The sequence below is a fragment of the Protobothrops mucrosquamatus genome, unplaced genomic scaffold, assembly GCF_001527695.2.
Source record: "Protobothrops mucrosquamatus isolate PMUCROS unplaced genomic scaffold, P.Mucros_1.0 scaffold655, whole genome shotgun sequence".
Lineage (NCBI taxonomy): Eukaryota > Metazoa > Chordata > Lepidosauria > Squamata > Viperidae > Protobothrops > Protobothrops mucrosquamatus.
This window is the reverse complement of record NW_015386944.1, coordinates 101641-118460: the sequence shown is the minus strand read 5'-3', so window position 1 is coordinate 118460 and position 16820 is coordinate 101641. Positions and strand designations below refer to the sequence as shown.

The 16820-nt window shown below is 57.4% G+C and overlaps 1 protein-coding gene across 1 annotated transcript in view; it reads left to right on the top strand.

Annotated features, from left to right (window-relative positions):
* Positions 1-16820, top strand: part of PPP6R2 (protein phosphatase 6 regulatory subunit 2) — a 34115-nt gene that overhangs the window by 8216 nt on the left and 9079 nt on the right. Inside the window, exons 7-21 of the mRNA XM_029284493.1 lie at positions 2489-2615; positions 6258-6410; positions 6693-6869; positions 8098-8162; positions 8673-8788; positions 9261-9346; positions 9522-9602; positions 10709-10806; positions 11315-11372; positions 12382-12536; positions 13884-14021; positions 14193-14214; positions 15180-15207; positions 15600-15762; positions 16488-16576. Coding sequence (XP_029140326.1) covers positions 2489-2615; positions 6258-6410; positions 6693-6869; positions 8098-8162; positions 8673-8788; positions 9261-9346; positions 9522-9602; positions 10709-10806; positions 11315-11372; positions 12382-12536; positions 13884-14021; positions 14193-14214; positions 15180-15207; positions 15600-15762; positions 16488-16576 — 1556 coding nt within the window. The remainder of the gene's footprint in view (positions 1-2488; positions 2616-6257; positions 6411-6692; positions 6870-8097; positions 8163-8672; positions 8789-9260; positions 9347-9521; positions 9603-10708; positions 10807-11314; positions 11373-12381; positions 12537-13883; positions 14022-14192; positions 14215-15179; positions 15208-15599; positions 15763-16487; positions 16577-16820) is intronic.

Here is a 16820-nt window from a genome sequence, read left to right as displayed (position 1 = left end):
CAGAATAAGAATCTTCCTTGTCACTTTAAATGTGTACTAATCAGCATACATTAAAATGAAATTTCGTTGCCTTCAGCTCAAAAAAATACCACTATGCATATACCCACATACACACACACACATGACACAGAGAAACATCGCAGTCTAGTTTGACTGCATACATATACGTGGTGGGGGGAAAAAATCCTGCGAATTTACAAGATGGATGGTATGAGTTACAAAGCTGTTACAAAATCTAGTAGCTCCTGAATACTTCAGGAGGAGGAATTTCCTGACAGTGAGAATGGTTAACCGGTGGAACCGCTTGCCTCCCGGGGGTTGTGGGTGCTCCATCGCTGGAGGCTTTCGAGAGTAGACTGGGCAGCTGTTTGTCCAGGGTGGTTGAAGGGCTCCTGCCTTGGGCAGGGGGTTGGACTAGAAGACCTCAGAGGTCCCTTCCAGCTCTGATTCTAGGCACAGCCATCCCCAAGGCAAAGACTAGTCAGGAATGTTCTGATATTTCTTGAATCGTGCCCACCTACAGCGGCGCTGGCTCGGTTTCAGCTTAGCCTGGTGGGCAGACTCAGCCGTTGGTTCACCCTGCAGAATTCGCAGGCAAAGCGTGCAGCTCCATTCTCCCAGCCAGGAGCCCGACGACACGCGTGTGGGAAGAGATCCTGAACGGAAGCCGTGGGTGTCTTTCCCGCGAGCGATGGGCCAGATCGCTCTCTGGGGCTTTGCTGAAGGATCAGCTCAGGCTGGCTCATCCAGCCCAGTGCCCTGGCCCGCGCCCAGCAATGGCCGGGCGGGTGTCTCCGGCAGGATGCGCGTTTCGGCCTCCTCTGGAATTGTGCTCCGTGAGCCCCGGGCTGTCGCAGAAGCAACTCCGTTTGCTGCTCACAGCTAAGCTGCTCTGAGTGCAGGTCTGATCCTGGTCTGATCTGAAAGCAGCACATTTATGGCAAAGGCAGATTCTTCCAATGTTGCTAATTTTACAAGCAGTATTTACAGGCATCACAAGATTTGATTGTTTAGAGCATCTGCCGGATAAAAATTACCTCGCAGTGCAGGATGTCTGGCTTTTCACGCAAACGTCTGCAAATCCTCGGCCTACCAAGAGCAAGGATTTTGGCTTTTGCCTGGGCTGTCCGGGCGCCACCCCTTCCGCTGGTGCCAGGCGATGCTGCGCTTCACGGGCTGGATGTGGCCGCCCAGCTGCAGAGGGGGGCTCCCCTGCCTGAATCCGGTCGTCTCATTTCCTGGAACACTTGGCGGCCTCAAGCTGCACTCATTTCATGGGACCCTGATCCTCATGGGACCCTCCCCCTCAGAAGCCCCTTGGAGACCCTGGAAATGGCACAGGAGGTGTAGGTGTGGGGGGAGAGGTTGCACACAAAAGGGAGGCAGGCAGGCGTGTATTTAGGAGGAGCCCTACCTGTTGGATGACCACCGTTTCCTCTCCCCCCCCCGTGCTGCTCAGGCCAGGGCCCTAGAGAGGAGCGGCTGCTCCCTCTGGCTGAAACCAGGGCTGCCTCTGCATTATACACCCTCGGGGGGGGGGGGACCCTTGAATTGCAGGAGGTGCTTTAGGCTACCAGGCAGGCCAGGAAAGGAGTCCTCCCTCCTCCTGGCTTTCCCTCTGGGCTGGGCCAGTGGAGCCCCTCCTGCCCAGCCTAGTCTCTGGTGCGGGTCTTTGGTCCTCCCGACCCTGATCGGCTGCCCTCGGCTGCGGCTTTCCCCACCGCCCAAAGGGGCGCCTGCGGTGCTCACCTTGCAGAAGCTCTTCGTTTAATGGCAGGGAGACACCGTGGCTGGTTTGACACTGTATTTTAATTGACGGCATTGTTCCTCCGAGTCTTTAGCTCAGGCAAAAGGGTGGCCGGGGAGGCGAGACCCGGCAGGCTGGGGCAAAGTAGGCGTCCCATGGACAAACATGGGCCGTGGGCCTCCCTTAAAAGGCTGGAACCTTTTGGGGCAAATGGTGGACTTTTTGGGCAGATCAGGGTCTGCCGCGTGGCCACGGGAGAGCCTACCGCGTGGCCTTCAGAGGGATTCGGGCGTCTGACAGGTGGGTAATTCTGGTTTCAGGTATAACTTGCTGCCTTTCATTGGTTTGGAAGTAGAGCCAGTTTGGTCTGCCTGTAAAGGTTAAAGTGCCGGCCCAGCCGTGGGGAAAGCCGAGGGCACATTTGGGGCCGTTCCCTCCTCCTCCTCCTCCTCCTCCTCCTCCTCTTCCTCTCAGCTCTGGGACGAAGGGGAGGGCAAGCCACCTCGGAAACATGGGAGAGAAAACCTGGAGGTGAACCTCTGATAATGTCTGTATTTCTGCTTTACCATTTTTCTTTTTAATTAACTGTGCCATGCTGCTTCCCGTGGGTGAGAAATTGAACTACGGAAACTTGGAGGCGGCTGTGAAATTGAATCAGGCCCGTTCTGAGGCACTTGCCGTGGCTCCAGTACGGTCTGAACACGATTTGTTTCTGATGTTGGCTTATTTTTCTACCCACAGCTTGGAAGGACTTTTGGACTCCTTCTCCCAGGGCTTTGAAAAGTTCCACCCTGTCAGTAGCAGCGTCCTGCAGGGCATTGAGCTGCGCCTGAAGGACTTCCACCAGCTGCTGCTTCATCCCCCCAAGGTATGGGGATTCTCCCCCCTCGGGCCCAATTCCTGCGCACTGGGTTCGGGCACAGGAATCCAGGGGGTGGCCAGGGGCAGCCATGACACTCTCGGCAAAGGAGGTGGGGGGGGAAGGGGCAGGCACTAGGTCCAGGAAGGAAGGAAGGAAGGAAGGAAGGAAGGAAGGAAGGAAGGAAGAAGGAGCAGAGAGGCAGAGGAAGGAGCGGGGCCTGTGCCAACTCTACCAACCTGCGCCTCCCCTCGTCTGGAGGTTGAGCTCACGAGGTGGAGAACTCCGGGTGTGTATGTGTGTGTGTGTGTGTGTGTGTGTGTGGAAGAAAGATGGGCTCCCCTCTCTGGGCAAGAAGCAAAGGGGGGGCTTGGGGAACCCCGAAGGGGCTCCTTTTTCTTTAACGTGGCCCTGGTCCCTTCATTGTGGTTTCAGGGAGACCTTTATTATTATTCACGAATGAAACAAGCGTATTTCCCGTTCTCTATCTTGTCTTCAAGCCTGTGCTGTGTTTTGGCTATGCTTATGCTAGCACCTCTGCCTGCCACGTATTTAGGAATGTTTATCTCATTCCTAAGTAGTCCAACGAGCGAGCGGCCTGTTCCTCTTTGTTGCCTGAGCTTATAACGCCGCCCTCTTTGGTCACCTTCAAAGTAGTTGGCCTCTGTCAGCCGCTCTTGGCGGGTGGGGGGTGGGGGGGTGGGGGGGTTAAAGGCAGGCGTTTTACTGGGCTGCTGGGTGACTGAGCGTCCCTGCTGGGGGGTGGGGGTGGGGGGCTGGGGGTGAGGCTGCTGGGCCTGCTTTCTTTTCAGCTGATCTGCTGAAATCCGAGCCTGGTCCTCTTTCCCCATCAGTCGCCTGCTGAGCTTATGGTTGTTCTCCCACCCAACACAGCACAAAACTCCCTCCAAAACACATAAGGCCACACTCTGGTGCTGCCGGCATTTTCCTTCCGTAATTGGGGGCCGGATTCCAGGGGGGGGGAGAGATCCTGGCTGCTGCAAGGCCTTCCTCCCACAGCCGCTTGACCTCTGTGCCTCCTGCCTGCCCGCCCGAAGTAGCCCACCTGAGCTACGGGTCGCTGCCCGGCTGAGGGGGAAGGAGGCTCGAGCAGCCGCCCCGGTTGAAGGGAGAGGATGCTGGCAGGTTATTTCTTGATACCGCGATACCCTCTTCATCTGGTCCCCTCCTTCAGGAGGTTGGGGGCCTCGGTTTTCATTCCCACAGAATTCCATCTTTGGGTCATGACTGTTCACTCTCCGGCCTCCTTTTGTGGGGAGGATTGTGAAGAAAAGGGCAGACTTGACACAACTGCCTGCTTCAGGCCAGTATACATGCTGGAGGCTGCCTCGGTTGCTCTCGTTGATGATTCGTGGCGAGCCGCAGACAGTGGGAGATTGCAGCCATCTTGTCTTGGTGGCCTTCTTGCCTCTTTCCGAAGTGCCTGTGAGAGACGGAACAGGAAGACGTGTTTATAGTGGTGCGACTCCCCAAGACGGAGGTTGTGAGGTGGCAGGTCTGGCCCTCGGGCTACCACCCGGGTGCCGCCAGGCTCGGGCTTTTCCCCACCGAAAGAGGTTACCTGCCAGCATAGCGTGAGATGTCAAGGGCGCACCATTTCCAGGGGGGACTGAATAGAAAGGCGGGCGGAGTCCTGCCCCAGTGCCGGGAGGTGGCCGGCGTGGTGTGCATGCGGGGAACGGGTGGGCAGCCCCAGTGGGGCTGAGGGGCTCCGCCTGAGAGGGGAGAGGGGCTCCGTCTGCAGGGGAGAAGGAGGAGGAGGGGAAGGGCCCCTGCGCTGGATGTCTCTGCGAGGGGGGGGGAGAGGGCGCTGTGTCCACCCCGCCTGACTCGGCGCAGGAGGGCCCGCCCTGGACCCAGGAGAGGTTCTCCGATCACTCCGCAGGATGGCGCCCTCCCAGGGGTCTGGAGCGCCACGAGAGCCCAACCACCTTGGGGCCTTCAAGGGTCCTGGGTTCAACCACCTCGTTTTCTAACCACCCTTGGACCTACAATCAGTTTACAGTTAGAAGAGATCTTCCAAACGGCAAGTTTGTAAAAAGAAAACAGCCGGCAAATATAACTTCATCCAAAAACAGAAGAAAAGTTATCAGTTTAAAGAACTTAAATCATATAAAAAGAATGGCAAAAAGCTGATAAGAATTTAAGACCGTTTTAAACCGGTTAAGGGGACCAGCCGAATGTGGGATATTAGGACTTTCCCAAAGATTTGTGAAGGATTGAGCGAGCGAAGAGGCTTCGTGGACCTGTCGGGAAAGAGACCCGCTGGGTGAAAGGTGAAAACAACAAAGTAGTGATGAAGTTTGGTGAACTTTGGCCAACCTGGTAGAGAAGGACTTCCAGAGGGGAGTGGGGCTGGGGGGGGAGAGGAAGGAGGGGGGGCTCTCTGCCAAAGGGCAAATGAAGGCCGTGGCCCTGGAAACCTTTCAGAAGAGTTTGAAGGACTGGAGAAAAATAACAAGTCTTGAGAGAAATAATCTCCGCACCTGCAGCTGCATTTCTCCTGGGTTACAAAGAAGAGGAAAACGTGGCAGGTAATAAAGAGGGAAGAATTCATGACTAGAGAGAATGAAGAGGAGATGCAAATCCCGGCTGGTAGAGAAACATGGAAAGTGAAGGAATAAAGGATTATAAGAGAGAGAGAGAGAGACGACTGTCGGAAGGGAAACGCAAATGACGAATCAAAATTGAAAAAAAAAGGTGGGCTAGAATTTATTTTTGAATTTACCAAAGACGTTTTGTAAAACCTTGAAGAAATCTTTGTGTGTTGGGGAAAAAAAAATCGTATTCAATACTACAACATCCACTTGAAGAACTAAAGAATAAGACTGTTAGACATAAAAGAATTTAAAGTCGACTTATTTTATTAGGGTTAAAATATGGAACATTTTTATAAAATCCTGGAAACCCTTTTGCTGACAATTGGAGAGAAATGACAACCGTTTCTGTGTCTGGGAATGGGTGGGGTGGGGTGGGGGAGCGTGGCAGCCATGGGGAGGGGTCTTATAGAGGGTGGGGGGGCTATTGATTTGCCTGTACTTGTTGCGAGGAAGATCAGGAGCCACTTTTAATTTAAGATATTTTCTTTTTCTATATTTTTCCTTTTTGTAGGTTGTATTTCTTTTTTTCTATTATTTTCTCCCCCCCACCCCCCCACCCCCCCCGACTTCAGTGTTAGCTGTTGGGATTATACAGTTCCTTACTTTAAAAAAAAAAAAGCCTATTTTTTTTTTAAAAAAAAAAAGAATTTTCCTCCCGGCTCTCGGTGCGATGGTGCCAGGGCTGAGGGCTCTCCTTGGCTCAGAGCCGACTGGGGGGCCGCAGAGGGAGGAGGTTGGTCAGGCTGAGGGTTTCTCCCAGAGGGCTCTGCCCCCCCCCCCATGTGTGTGTCTCGCAGAGGCTTCTCCAGGGCCGGCTGCTCTCCGGACGTTGCCCTCCTCCTCCTCCTCCTCGCAGGGCTCGTGGGACGGGTCCTCTTGGGAATGAGACCTGCCTCCCGGGCGGTGGTCTTCGGGCAGCCCCCCTCCCCCCGGCCATCGCTCGGCAGGGGAAAGGAGGCGCACACACTCTGCTCAGGCTTCGTGGGGGGGAGCTGGCTTGAAACCCTGGCTCTCCTCTCGACGGTGGCAGGTGGCTTCTATCCTGACGACCATCGGGGTGCTGGAGGAGCCCCTCGGCAATGCCCGTCTTCATGGCGCCCGCTTGATCGCTGCCCTTCTTCACACCAACACGCCCAGCATTAATCGGGAGCTGTGCCGGCTCAGCACCATGGACCTGCTGCTGGTGAGTGGGGAGCTGCGTTGGCCAATGGGGGGGGCACCCAGGAGGTGGGCTTTCCAGGGCTAAGACGTCGGTAGATCTTTATTTCCCTGGCGGAGAAAGTCCTCTTTGTGGGTGTGTGGCAGATAAGCCACCGATCAGCCGGCTTAGGGGAGTCTCGGGGCGCCTGCTGAGCCTTGGGAAGGAGGCCCCCTGTGCCTCTGCTCCCCTGGTCCGGCTGCGCTTAGGACGGACAGGAACGAACCCTCCCCCTCCCCCTCCCCCTCCTCCTCTGCCTTGTTTCAGGACCTGTTTTTCAAATACACTTGGAATAACTTCCTGCATTTCCAAGTGGAGCTGTGTGTCACGGCCGTCCTGATGCACTCGGTGCCCCCCGGGAGCAGGCTGCTCACGGAAAACAGCCAGGAGGAGGAGGAGGCGGAGGGAACGGCTGGAGCGCCAGAGAACTTCATGGTGACTCACGTAAGTGTCCTCCAACCCTGGCCGAGTCTTCCGAAGGGAGGGCCGGGCCGCAGCCCTGGAAGCCTCATCCTGCACCAAGAAGGGCCCCATTCAGGCACTTGAGTCAACCTGCCGTCCCGTCCAGGGCAAAGAGCCAGGTGGCGTTTCCAGTATTTCTTAGCGGAGCCTCCCTTCCCCCCCTCCCCCCCTGCAGGACCTCACGGGGGGGGCGCTCTGGGGGAGGGGCCCTCTGGTTCCCTGCCTGCCCCTGGAAGTGGGCCAGCCAAGAGGGGGGTGGGTTGGGTGGGCTCTCGGTCTGGCAGCCCCGTCTGAGGGGGTGGCGGCTGCGAAGGCGGCAGGCAGAGCGAGGGGGCCAAGGGGGGCAACGCTGGAGGAGGCTCCTTCTCTGCCTTGGCAGGAGGAGGGACCAGACCTGAATTGTGCTTTTCCAGGGAGAGAGGAAGTGCCCTCCTCTCCTCAGAATGGTTAAAAGTGACGGCGATCGTTTTATGGCAAGAACGTTATTAAGCCTAGTAAGACAACAAGCCCCTTGTAGCCCAAACTCTTTAATTTATACGGGCTGTGTCGGCTGTGTGGATGGTTCCACGTAGAATAGGGGTAGCTAGCCAGTCACCCCCTCTCGGGGCTTCCCCAACGTGGGAATCCTCCTCATTAGCCACCCTGGCCGTGGCATTCTTGAAATCTGCACTCCTGGAAGGGGCCGAGACCCCTGGGAGAGGGAGGCTGACCCGGTTTCTCTGCCCTTTGCCGAGAGGAGGAGCCGCGGGCCCTTCGGATTAGCTGAGAAAGGGAAGGGGAGGGCCCCCCAGGCAGCTGCCCCAGGGGGTGCCATCTCTCGGGAGCTCTAACCAGAAGGTTAAACCCTGCAGCAGAGCGGGGGCAAAACTGGCATCAGTCCCTGTGGGCTATTTAAGCAAATGCCCCATTAACTCTCTGCCAGCCCCAAATTAACGTTGCCTCCTTGGGTCTTAGGGTTGTTTTTTTTAAATTGCAAGCTGCAGTTTCTAACAAAAGGCAGCCCTTTAGGCGATTGGGTTTTGCCATTTTTCAGTGTGAATTAGCCTTGTGCAAGTTGAGACTGGCTTCACTCTCCCCCTGGGATTTGGCTGCTCCGCCCCCACCTCCTCACCCCCCCACCCTGTCTCGTTCTTGCATCCGTGTTCATCTGTGTTAGAAAGAGGCTTCCGCTCCTGGTCCCTGAGACGCTTCTCCTGTCTTCCTCTTCCAGCTCTTCCAAAAGTGCTGCTTGGTGCAGAGGATCCTCGGGGCCTGGGAGACCAACGACAAGATCCAGTAAGGCTCTGAGGCCGCCTGGCTCCTGGCCAGACTCCCAGGGAGCCCCGGGGCCTGTCTCTGCCCGGGTTCGGCTCCGCTCACTTGGGTGCAGAAAGACGGGCAGGCGTTCAGCCCAGAACACGGCCAGGATGACCTGCTTGGTCCCCTCGTGACACTCCCCCCTCCCCCCGCCTGTCACCTTTCCCTTGCTCTGCTTCGCTGTTGATTTTGGGGCGGCCCTTTTGTTTGGGGAGCAGCAGAAGGAACTGGGAGCACCCAAGGACGGAGGCCACTCTCTCCTGAGTCAGAGCCTTTGGCCCACAGCCGCAGCTCTCCTCCAGGGAGGCCCTCCCCCCCACCCCCTTGCCAGAGGTTGAGGGGCAGCCGAGCGGCGGCTCTTCCGCGTCCTGGCGTGACCCGCCCTGCACCCCCTGCCCAGCAGACCAGAGCCGAGCCGGTGCCCGCCCGGATGAACGCTGCTTGGGCTTCCGTTTTTCAGCCGTGGCTCCTCGCTTTGGTCCCTTCCAGGGCAGAAGGTGGGATGAGGCGTGGCAACATGGGCCACCTGACCCGAATCGCCAACGCCGTTGTGCAAACGATGGAGAAAGGCCCCGGGCAGAGCCAGATTGGGGAGCTCATCACAGGTAGGAGAGGATCCCGGCCCTCCCTCCGTCCGGGGAAGCCGGGGCCAAAGCTGCCGGGCCCAAGGGAGAAGAAGGGGCAGGAGACCCCGCCTGCCTCTTCGGAGCTCTCGGTCCCTCCGAGCTGCAGTCCTGGTTAAATCAGAGAGGAGGCAAAATCCTGGGGTTTAAACTCGGGTTGCCCAGAGGGCTGTAAGGCGTTGGCGTCTCTGCGCACTGGAGAGCTGAGCGTTTTGGGGGGCAGCCGGCTTCTCTCTTGTCCCCAGTAAGCAGCCTAGACCCCCCCTTCGCAGGGGCTCTGCAGGCTGCCCCCCCCCGTGCTGCTTTCCCGAGAGCAGATGCCGCCGGGCCACACCGCACCCACGCAGGCGCTCTGATTCCGGCCCGCCTGAGGCTCTGGCTCCCTCCAGGCCGGGGGGGGCGCTTGTCTCTCGCGTGTGGCCCTCTGAGCCCCGCGGCCGCTGCTTCCTTGCAGGTCTTCCTGAGGATTGCAAAGGACGCTGGGAGAGCTTCGTGGAGGAGACTCTGGTGGAAGCCAACCGAAGGAACACCGTGGATTTGGTGAGACAGTCTGGCGTTCTCTTACTTCGGACCGGTGGGGGCTGGTGGTGCGGAGGAAACGTAACGGAAGCTGCCGCAAGAGGTGGCGAGAGAAGGAAGGGGCGGCCCGGAGGGGTTGCCAGTGTTTCCCTCCCAGCCACTGGAGCCCGTCCTCTGTGGTTCCCCCTCTGTGCAGGTGACGGCCCAGCACCTGCACTCCTCCAGCGAAGACGAGGAGGCCGAGGCCGCCTTCCCCAGCGAAGTCTCTCTCCAGCAGGTAGCTCTCTCCGGACAGGCAGGCTCACTTGGCCCCTCTGTCTGTCTGGCTGACTAGCTTCTCCGGCCACTCCAGGGCGGCCCTAGTGAAGCGCTAGTGAAGGGCCAGGAGGGCGCTGTTCTGGGTGGGTGGGCGGGTCGCCGGTGGCTCCTGGGAAGCCTTGGCGAGTCCGTTCATGTGGAAGGTAAAGGGGGGGGGCTTTCTGATCCACCAAAGCCCCGGGCGCAACCTCCGCAGACCTGCAGAGGCGGCACCTGCGTCGTAATCTTTAATTGTGACCAAAGTGTCTGAAACAGCATCGCAGTTTTCACTGCACATTCAGGGTCCCTTGCAGCCTCTTGAAGAAGAACAAGGGAGATAATGGTGCCAGCGAGGCTGAGCCCGGGTGGCGGGGGGGTGGGAGCAGATGGGATGCCTTGCAGGGAGGGCTCTGCCAGCTGCAGGCCTGGCCCACGGCTGGATCTGGGGATGGATTGAGGTCTCTTTGAGGAAGGGCACCTCTGCCTTGAAAAGCGGGGGGAGGGGGAGGGCCTGGCCTCCAGGCTGCTTCAGTTAGGCAACTCCCACCTCTAGTCTTCCCTTTATTGGGGGGGGGAGATTTTAGGCAGTATGACGGGGCTCCCCTCCTGGGTGGAGCGGATCCTCTGGATATCCCACTACTGTAATTTTATTTACTTACGTGTTATTTGTATCCTGCCTTCACGATCCACCTCTGGCCTCTGTGTGGTGGCGCTGTTGAAAGGCCCAGCCCTCTGCTGTGCCAGCCTTGAGGGCGGGGTGTGTGTGTGTGTGTGTGTGCGTTGTTTCTGGGAGTGCTCCGGATGCCCAGCTGTGCATAGTACCTGGGCGGGCGGGTGGGGGTTTGGATTCTTCCAGGTCTCTACCCCCGAATGTGTTCTGACTGGACACACATCGCCTGTCTCTATGATTTCATGGAGGGCTGCTCAAAACTGCAAGTTAGTTACCCTACCATCATCATCAACCTCTTCTCCTCCCTCCTCCTTCCTTCTTCTTCCTCTTCCCCTCCTCCTCCCCTTCCCCCTCCCCCGTTTCCCTTCCCCTTCCTTCTCCCCCTTCCTCCTCCTCCTCCTCCCTCCCTCCCTCAGGCATTCTCGGAGTACCAGGTGCAGCAGATGACAGCCATTTTCATGGATCAGTTCGGCTTTAACGACGAAGAGTTTGCCGATCAGGATGACAACATCAAGTGAGTCTCTTCCTCCCCCCTCCCCGTCTGCTTTGGCCAAGGTCCTCCGCTCAGCTCCCTGGATCCCATCAGGGGAGGCTCCCTTCGGCCCCTGCCTGCCTTTCCTCGGGGTGGGAGAAAAGGGGAGAGGCAGGCGGGTCATCGGACTCTCTCAGAAACCAGGACTGGAGCTCTCGGGAGGATAAGCAGGCGTGACCGTCCCTTGGAGAGAGGGCCGGGCGTCCGCATGGCCGACGCTACTCCCTGGTGAGTGTTGAAGCCAGTCGCCAGGGAAGCCTCTTCTTCGGAGGAAGCTCCGTGCGTGATGGGACGGTCTACTTGCAAAACGGAGAGTTCCCCGTCTTTGGAGGTTTTGCACGGAGGCTGGATAGATGCAACGCGATGGGTTTTCTTGCGCTTCGGAAGAAGTGGAACTGTGGCCTCTCCCACCTTCCCCGTGGGGCTTCCTTCCTCCTCACAGGTTTCTGAAAGCCGCCCCTCACGGCCTTTTCCCCCCCATCTGTTCCAGCGCCCCGTTCGACAGGATCGCAGAGATTAACTTCAGCATCGACGTAGATGATGATGGTGTAAGTAGTCCCGCACGCCAGCAACTCGGGGGTTGCAAATGCTGCCCCAGAGGCGGGAGAGCAGCCTTTCTGGTGGCCGGTTCAGGTGCGGCAGCCCTGGCCCCTTTGAAGCCCCCCCCCCGACTCCAGGGAAGGTGCTGGGAAGCAGTGGCAGCCACAGAGGCACGGGGGCCGTGCGGAAAGGCCTCAAGGCACGCTCTCCGTGTTGGCGGCCCTCCTTTGTGCTTCTGAGGGGCTGAATATGCTTCTTTTCCTCTGGGGATCCCCCCACCCAGCATGTGTGGGTCCTGGTCTGGACCTGCTTGCTCAAGATGGTTCATGAACGGACGAAACAGCCCCAGCCCCTGAAAGCGACTCTGGGCCGGGCACAGCAAAAGATCCCCCTGTTAAACAGGGGACGCTGCTCTCTCCACCTGTGTTGAGCCTTCAGTGAGAGAGAGCTAAAATCACATAGAATTTCTGCTAGGCTGCTCTCTGCATGCCTGGCCTCTTCAAACTGATTCTGAAAGGTGGATACGGGTGGCTCTCAATGTTTGGTTCGCAACCGTTCCGACCGTTAACGATAGCACTGAACGCATGGCGTCAGGTTGAGTTCCGGGCCCTTCCCCCCCCAGCACCCTTGCGGTCACGTGACCGCACCCATTCGCACCTAGCGACTGAGTATCGTGTGATCACCCTTTGCAAGCTTCCCCGGGGCTTCCAGCTACCTACCTGCCCGGGACATGCGACTTCCTGCCAGCTTCCCCACTGGCAATAACAATGCCTCGCTTGACAGCTGTGGGATTCGGTCAACGGTGGCAACTCACGCTGCTCAGCGATCAGAATTTATTGATGTCTCCCTGTGAACTGCGGGGAGCGATGGGACAAGAGGTCGCTTGGGCGCCTTCCTGTGCAAGGCCTCCAGCACCTGCTCCCCTGTGATTCCAGGCCAATGCCGGTCCCAGTTGCCGTTGTATGTCGAGGAAGGAAAGATCCCCTGGTCTGAGCTGGTCTTCGTCTGTTGCTCTAGGCCAACGCCTCCCTCTTTGAAACCTGCTGCAGCGAACGCATTCAGCAATTTGACGACAGCGAGGAGGAGGAGGAGGAGGAGGAGGAGGAAGAAGAGGAGGATATCTGGGAAGAGAATGACATAAACTATGCAGCCCAGGCCAAATCCAGGTCACGGTAAGATGAAAGCTGGAGATCGCCCCTTATCAGCTGGAAGAATATGTATATGTATATAGTCTGCAGCTGGGCCCTTCGTTGGTTCAGCAAATGCAGAGACTGCCCATCTCACTGCAGCCACGCTGGGTGGCGTACGATCAAAAAGATAAAAACCATGTAAAAAGATTACATTTCAGTAAAAGGCAAATAAATATTGTGAGATGGTTTGGTCATATACAGTAGTGGCCAAAATTGTGGAAACCTTTTGGAAAAAGTGTATTTTTGAGGTTTGATGGCTAATAACGCCACTTTTTTGGGGAGTAGTACCATAAAATTATATGTCAATGGAAAGATAATTTAATCAAGAATGTAATGCAGCAAAGTTTGTTCAATTATCTGTACTGTATTCTATGAAAAGTTATAGCCAAATAACCAGAAAAAGGAAGCACCGCTTGCTTAGGTTGATCTCAGGTAGCTTTCCTTCACCTGATTGTAGCCAATGAGCGTGAGTGTTTAGAGAGCCAATCAGGTGTCATCTTGTTTTGGCCATGAGCCAATCAGATCACAGTAGGATTCAGTGATGTCATGTATTGCAGCTGAGAGAGGAGGACATTGGTCAGTGTGTGATGTGATGGCTATCAAGTTGGTTGGGTTTTTTTGTCAGCTTGCAGAACGTAATAAAATTAAAGCAATGGTGCAAAGAGTTGACGGGTCGCCCAGAAAGCGATGTAAAGTAGCATTATTAAGTGAACAAGATTACAGTTATAAAGAAATGAGAAGAAAAATGGGTGGAAACGTAACCAAAGGTGGCATTTCTACTGTACACTTTTCCCAAAAGGTTTCCACAATTTTGGCCACTACTGTAAAGGGAATGGATGAAAACTGCAGTTTTTTGAAGAAAAATAAGCTGGTCGAGGGGAGGTTCTGACTGGGGGAAGTTGAATGAGATCCTAAGAAGATGTGGGAAATTTGATGTTGTTTTAAACCGCGCAGAGTCACTTAGCTCAGGCGGGGAAGGGCGACTGCCTTGCCCCAATACAGAGGAGTTCGTGCCCGTATCTGCCATTTGGGGCCAAGCTTGAAGGGATTTTAAAGGAGCAGAATGAGCAGGCAGGGATTGAACTCTGCAGAAGAAAGCTTCCTGGGGTGCCTCTGTGGCTCGGCTGCCCTCCTTCCAGCTGTGGAGCTCTGCAGGTGCTGCCATCATCCGGCCAGTCTCTGCAGCTTCCGAACTGGGAGGAGGGAGACCAGATGTTCACCATGCTCACCCCACAGTTGCCCTGGCGGGTCTGCTGGTTGAAGACCCGGGTGTAAACAGAGCTTGTCTGTGCAGTTCCTTATTGTCTTTTTGTTTCCGGGTCACTTTAGCTTTGGAGGACTTCATTCTGTGGCAGGTCCAGGCAAAGGTAGCCTAGAAAACGGGGAACATGACGGCTGCATGGACTCTGGGGAGGAGGAGGAGGAGGAGGAGGCTGAGAAGGGGACAGCTGTCTGTTCTGAGGACCCGTGGAAGGCAGAAAACCAGGCCGCGGATCCCTCTTCTGAAGGTAAAGATATTTGGGGGACAGCAGCCAGATCTCCGGGGTGTTTGCTACACATTCACAATGGCTGCCTCCTTTACCGATCCTTACTGTGGCTGTACAGGGTTCTTTATTCCTCAGGGCTGCCAGGTTAAAGTCTTCGGGGTGGGACCCCAGAAGTGTCCACTGTCAAGCAAAGGGAGACACACACACACACACACACACACACACACACATCGCCTTAGTTCCCCTGAATTTGCCAAGCATGGTCTGTTTATTGTACCTGGATGGGAGACCAGTTGAAACCAGTGCGGGAACCAAAGTGGGCGAGATTTGAGCGGCCAGGGCCGCCCCAGGAGTCCCTTGAGGGAGAGGCCTGCCTCTTGGAGTCCCGGACAGCAGCCGTGGCCCACGCAGGGTTTGCCTGCGCTGACCTGCCCACCCACCCTAGAAGCTGTTTTTTCACAAGCCAGCGGGAGATCTCTCCGTGGGCCACAACTGATCCCTAGCCCCCCACGCCCCACCCCCTTAGTGCTCCTGGAATGTTGGGGTTTTCCATCTTCCTTTACTTCCTTTCACAAAACTGAAAATCCATTTCTGCCAGCTGGAAGCCTGGATTTGGGCTTAATTGTGAGACACTTTCTAAGAAAGAGCGAAACCAAGATTTAGGCAAGCCCCTCGTATTTGACACTGATACAACGGAAGAGCTGTCAGAACCAGCATCTAGTTTTCAAGGTCCCAAAGGTGCTTTTCCAAAAAGCAACTGGACTTTCTCGGGTTTTTCCTCAAAAAGGTTTCGCTTTGCATCCAAGAAGAACTGAAGAAGCTTCTTGGATGAGAAGCGAAACATCTCCAAGGAAAGAAACCAAGAACCTCTGGTTGCCTTTTGGAAAAGCACCTTTGGGACCAGCACGACCTGGAGGGTGGAGGATCCCCGTGGGAGGAAGGCCCTTCGGATAGTGCGGGAGTGTGAATGGCTTTCAAGGCCTTCGTTATCGCGAGAAACTGGCGGTGCAAAACACGTGGCAGCTGACTTCTTATGCCCCCCCTGGCTTCCCCCATTGAACTCACGATCTTTGCCCAGCCCTTGGTCAGAGTCGCCCAGGCGTGGCTGCCGTCTTCCCCTGAGGCAGGAGCCGAGGAGGCCCTTGGCCTTGGGAGCCAGGCAGAGGGTCACATCCTGGCTCCAGCCAGCCCCAGAGAGCGCGGGAACTAAGCGGCTAAAAAGGCCGCGCAGAACAGCGAAGGGTGAAGGGTGAGGCAACAGATTTGGAAAGGATGCTGGCTGACTTCCCACGTTCCCAGATTGGGTCCAGGAGAGCCGTGAGGGGAGCCCCGTGAACCCTCCTTCCAGCCCCCCGCATTCCTTGCAGCACCGAGGGCTGCTGGGTCTGTGGGATGGGCAGAACCCCGGCCTCCCCTGCGAAGGCAGCCTTGGTCCTGCAGCTGCGGGGGTGGGTGGGGTGGGGCCCTTTCTGCCAACTGAGCTCTCCTGGGCTTCCTGACGGAGTCGCTGACCACTGCAGCTCCTGCCGGACAGCACTGCGGCCCTTGTGTCTTGCAGGGTCTGGGTGGAGGACGGCAGCTGAGCCCTTGAAGTCCAAGCCTCCGGCCTCCTGGGTGGCCACAGATATCGGGTCCAGCGTGTGGGATTCCGTAACACCCGGCACGAAGGCTGCCGAAGAGCGAGGCTGGGCCAAGTTCCCGGACTTCCAGCCCTTCTGCTGGTAAGCAGACCGGAGGACGCCCAGCCACAGCCGCTTGGCAGGCCCAGAAAGGCTCAGGCCAGGAGGGCCCGCCGGCTGCAGCGGTTCATTCCCGGTGGCGGAAAGGAATTTGGGGGGTGCTCTGAAACGGAGGAGGGGGAACGCAGGCACTTGGGCGTGGAGGAGGCCCCTCCGTCCCTCTGTGTGCCAGTTTGGACAGAGGGTGTCCCAGCCATTCCCAGCCATTCCCAGCCCCTGCCTTCGCCCCTCCCGGCCACCCCCTGGCTTTCTGCCCCCCTCCCTCCCTCCCTCCCTCCCTCTGGGCCCTTTCCCGAGTTCAGGGCGGACCAAGCGCAGTCTTGGGAGCTGTGTCTCAGCCGCCGTTTCAGCCAAGGGAAGAAGCGTGACCCAGCCTGCCTTGCCCCTCTGGGTGGGGCAGGTGAGGGCAGCAGGGGTGAAGGTGTGGGAGCAAGCAGAGCGCCATTGCTCTCGCAGGGGGCTTCCTGACGGAGACCCCCAACCGAGGGCCTAGGCAGCCGTCTCTCGGCTCTTCCCTTCGAATGGCTGCCCTGTGAGCAGTGCAGGCCGAGATTTTGTCTCTCTCCTGGGGCAAAAAACTGGGGGGGGAGGAGGCGGCATTTTGTTTCTCAGGGCTGCCCAGAGTGCCTGCCTGACCCGGAGCTGCTGCAGGGTTCTGGCCCATGGCCTGCAGCCCTCCAGCCCAGAGGCCGGCTTTTCCCTTGCAGCTCCGAAGCGGCTCCCAGGTGCAGCTCCCCTGTGGACAACGACAGCCACCCCCCCAAGGGAAGCCCCGGGCAGAGCCAGGAGGAGAACCGTAAGTGGCTGCGGTCCCCTGCTTTTGTACCCTCGGCAAGGAGGGGGGGGAATTCTGCAGCCTGTGGGGGGAGTCAGGTGTGCCTTGTGCCACGCGAGATGCTCTGGGACGTCTCGGACTCGGGAAAGCCCAAAGTTCCCTGGGAGGAGTTCTGCTGGGAAGACCTCCCCCCTCTCCCCTCCCCCTCCCTCCGAATGCCTGGGATCCCCACCGCCAGCTTTGCCTGCCTGCCCACCTTCTTCCC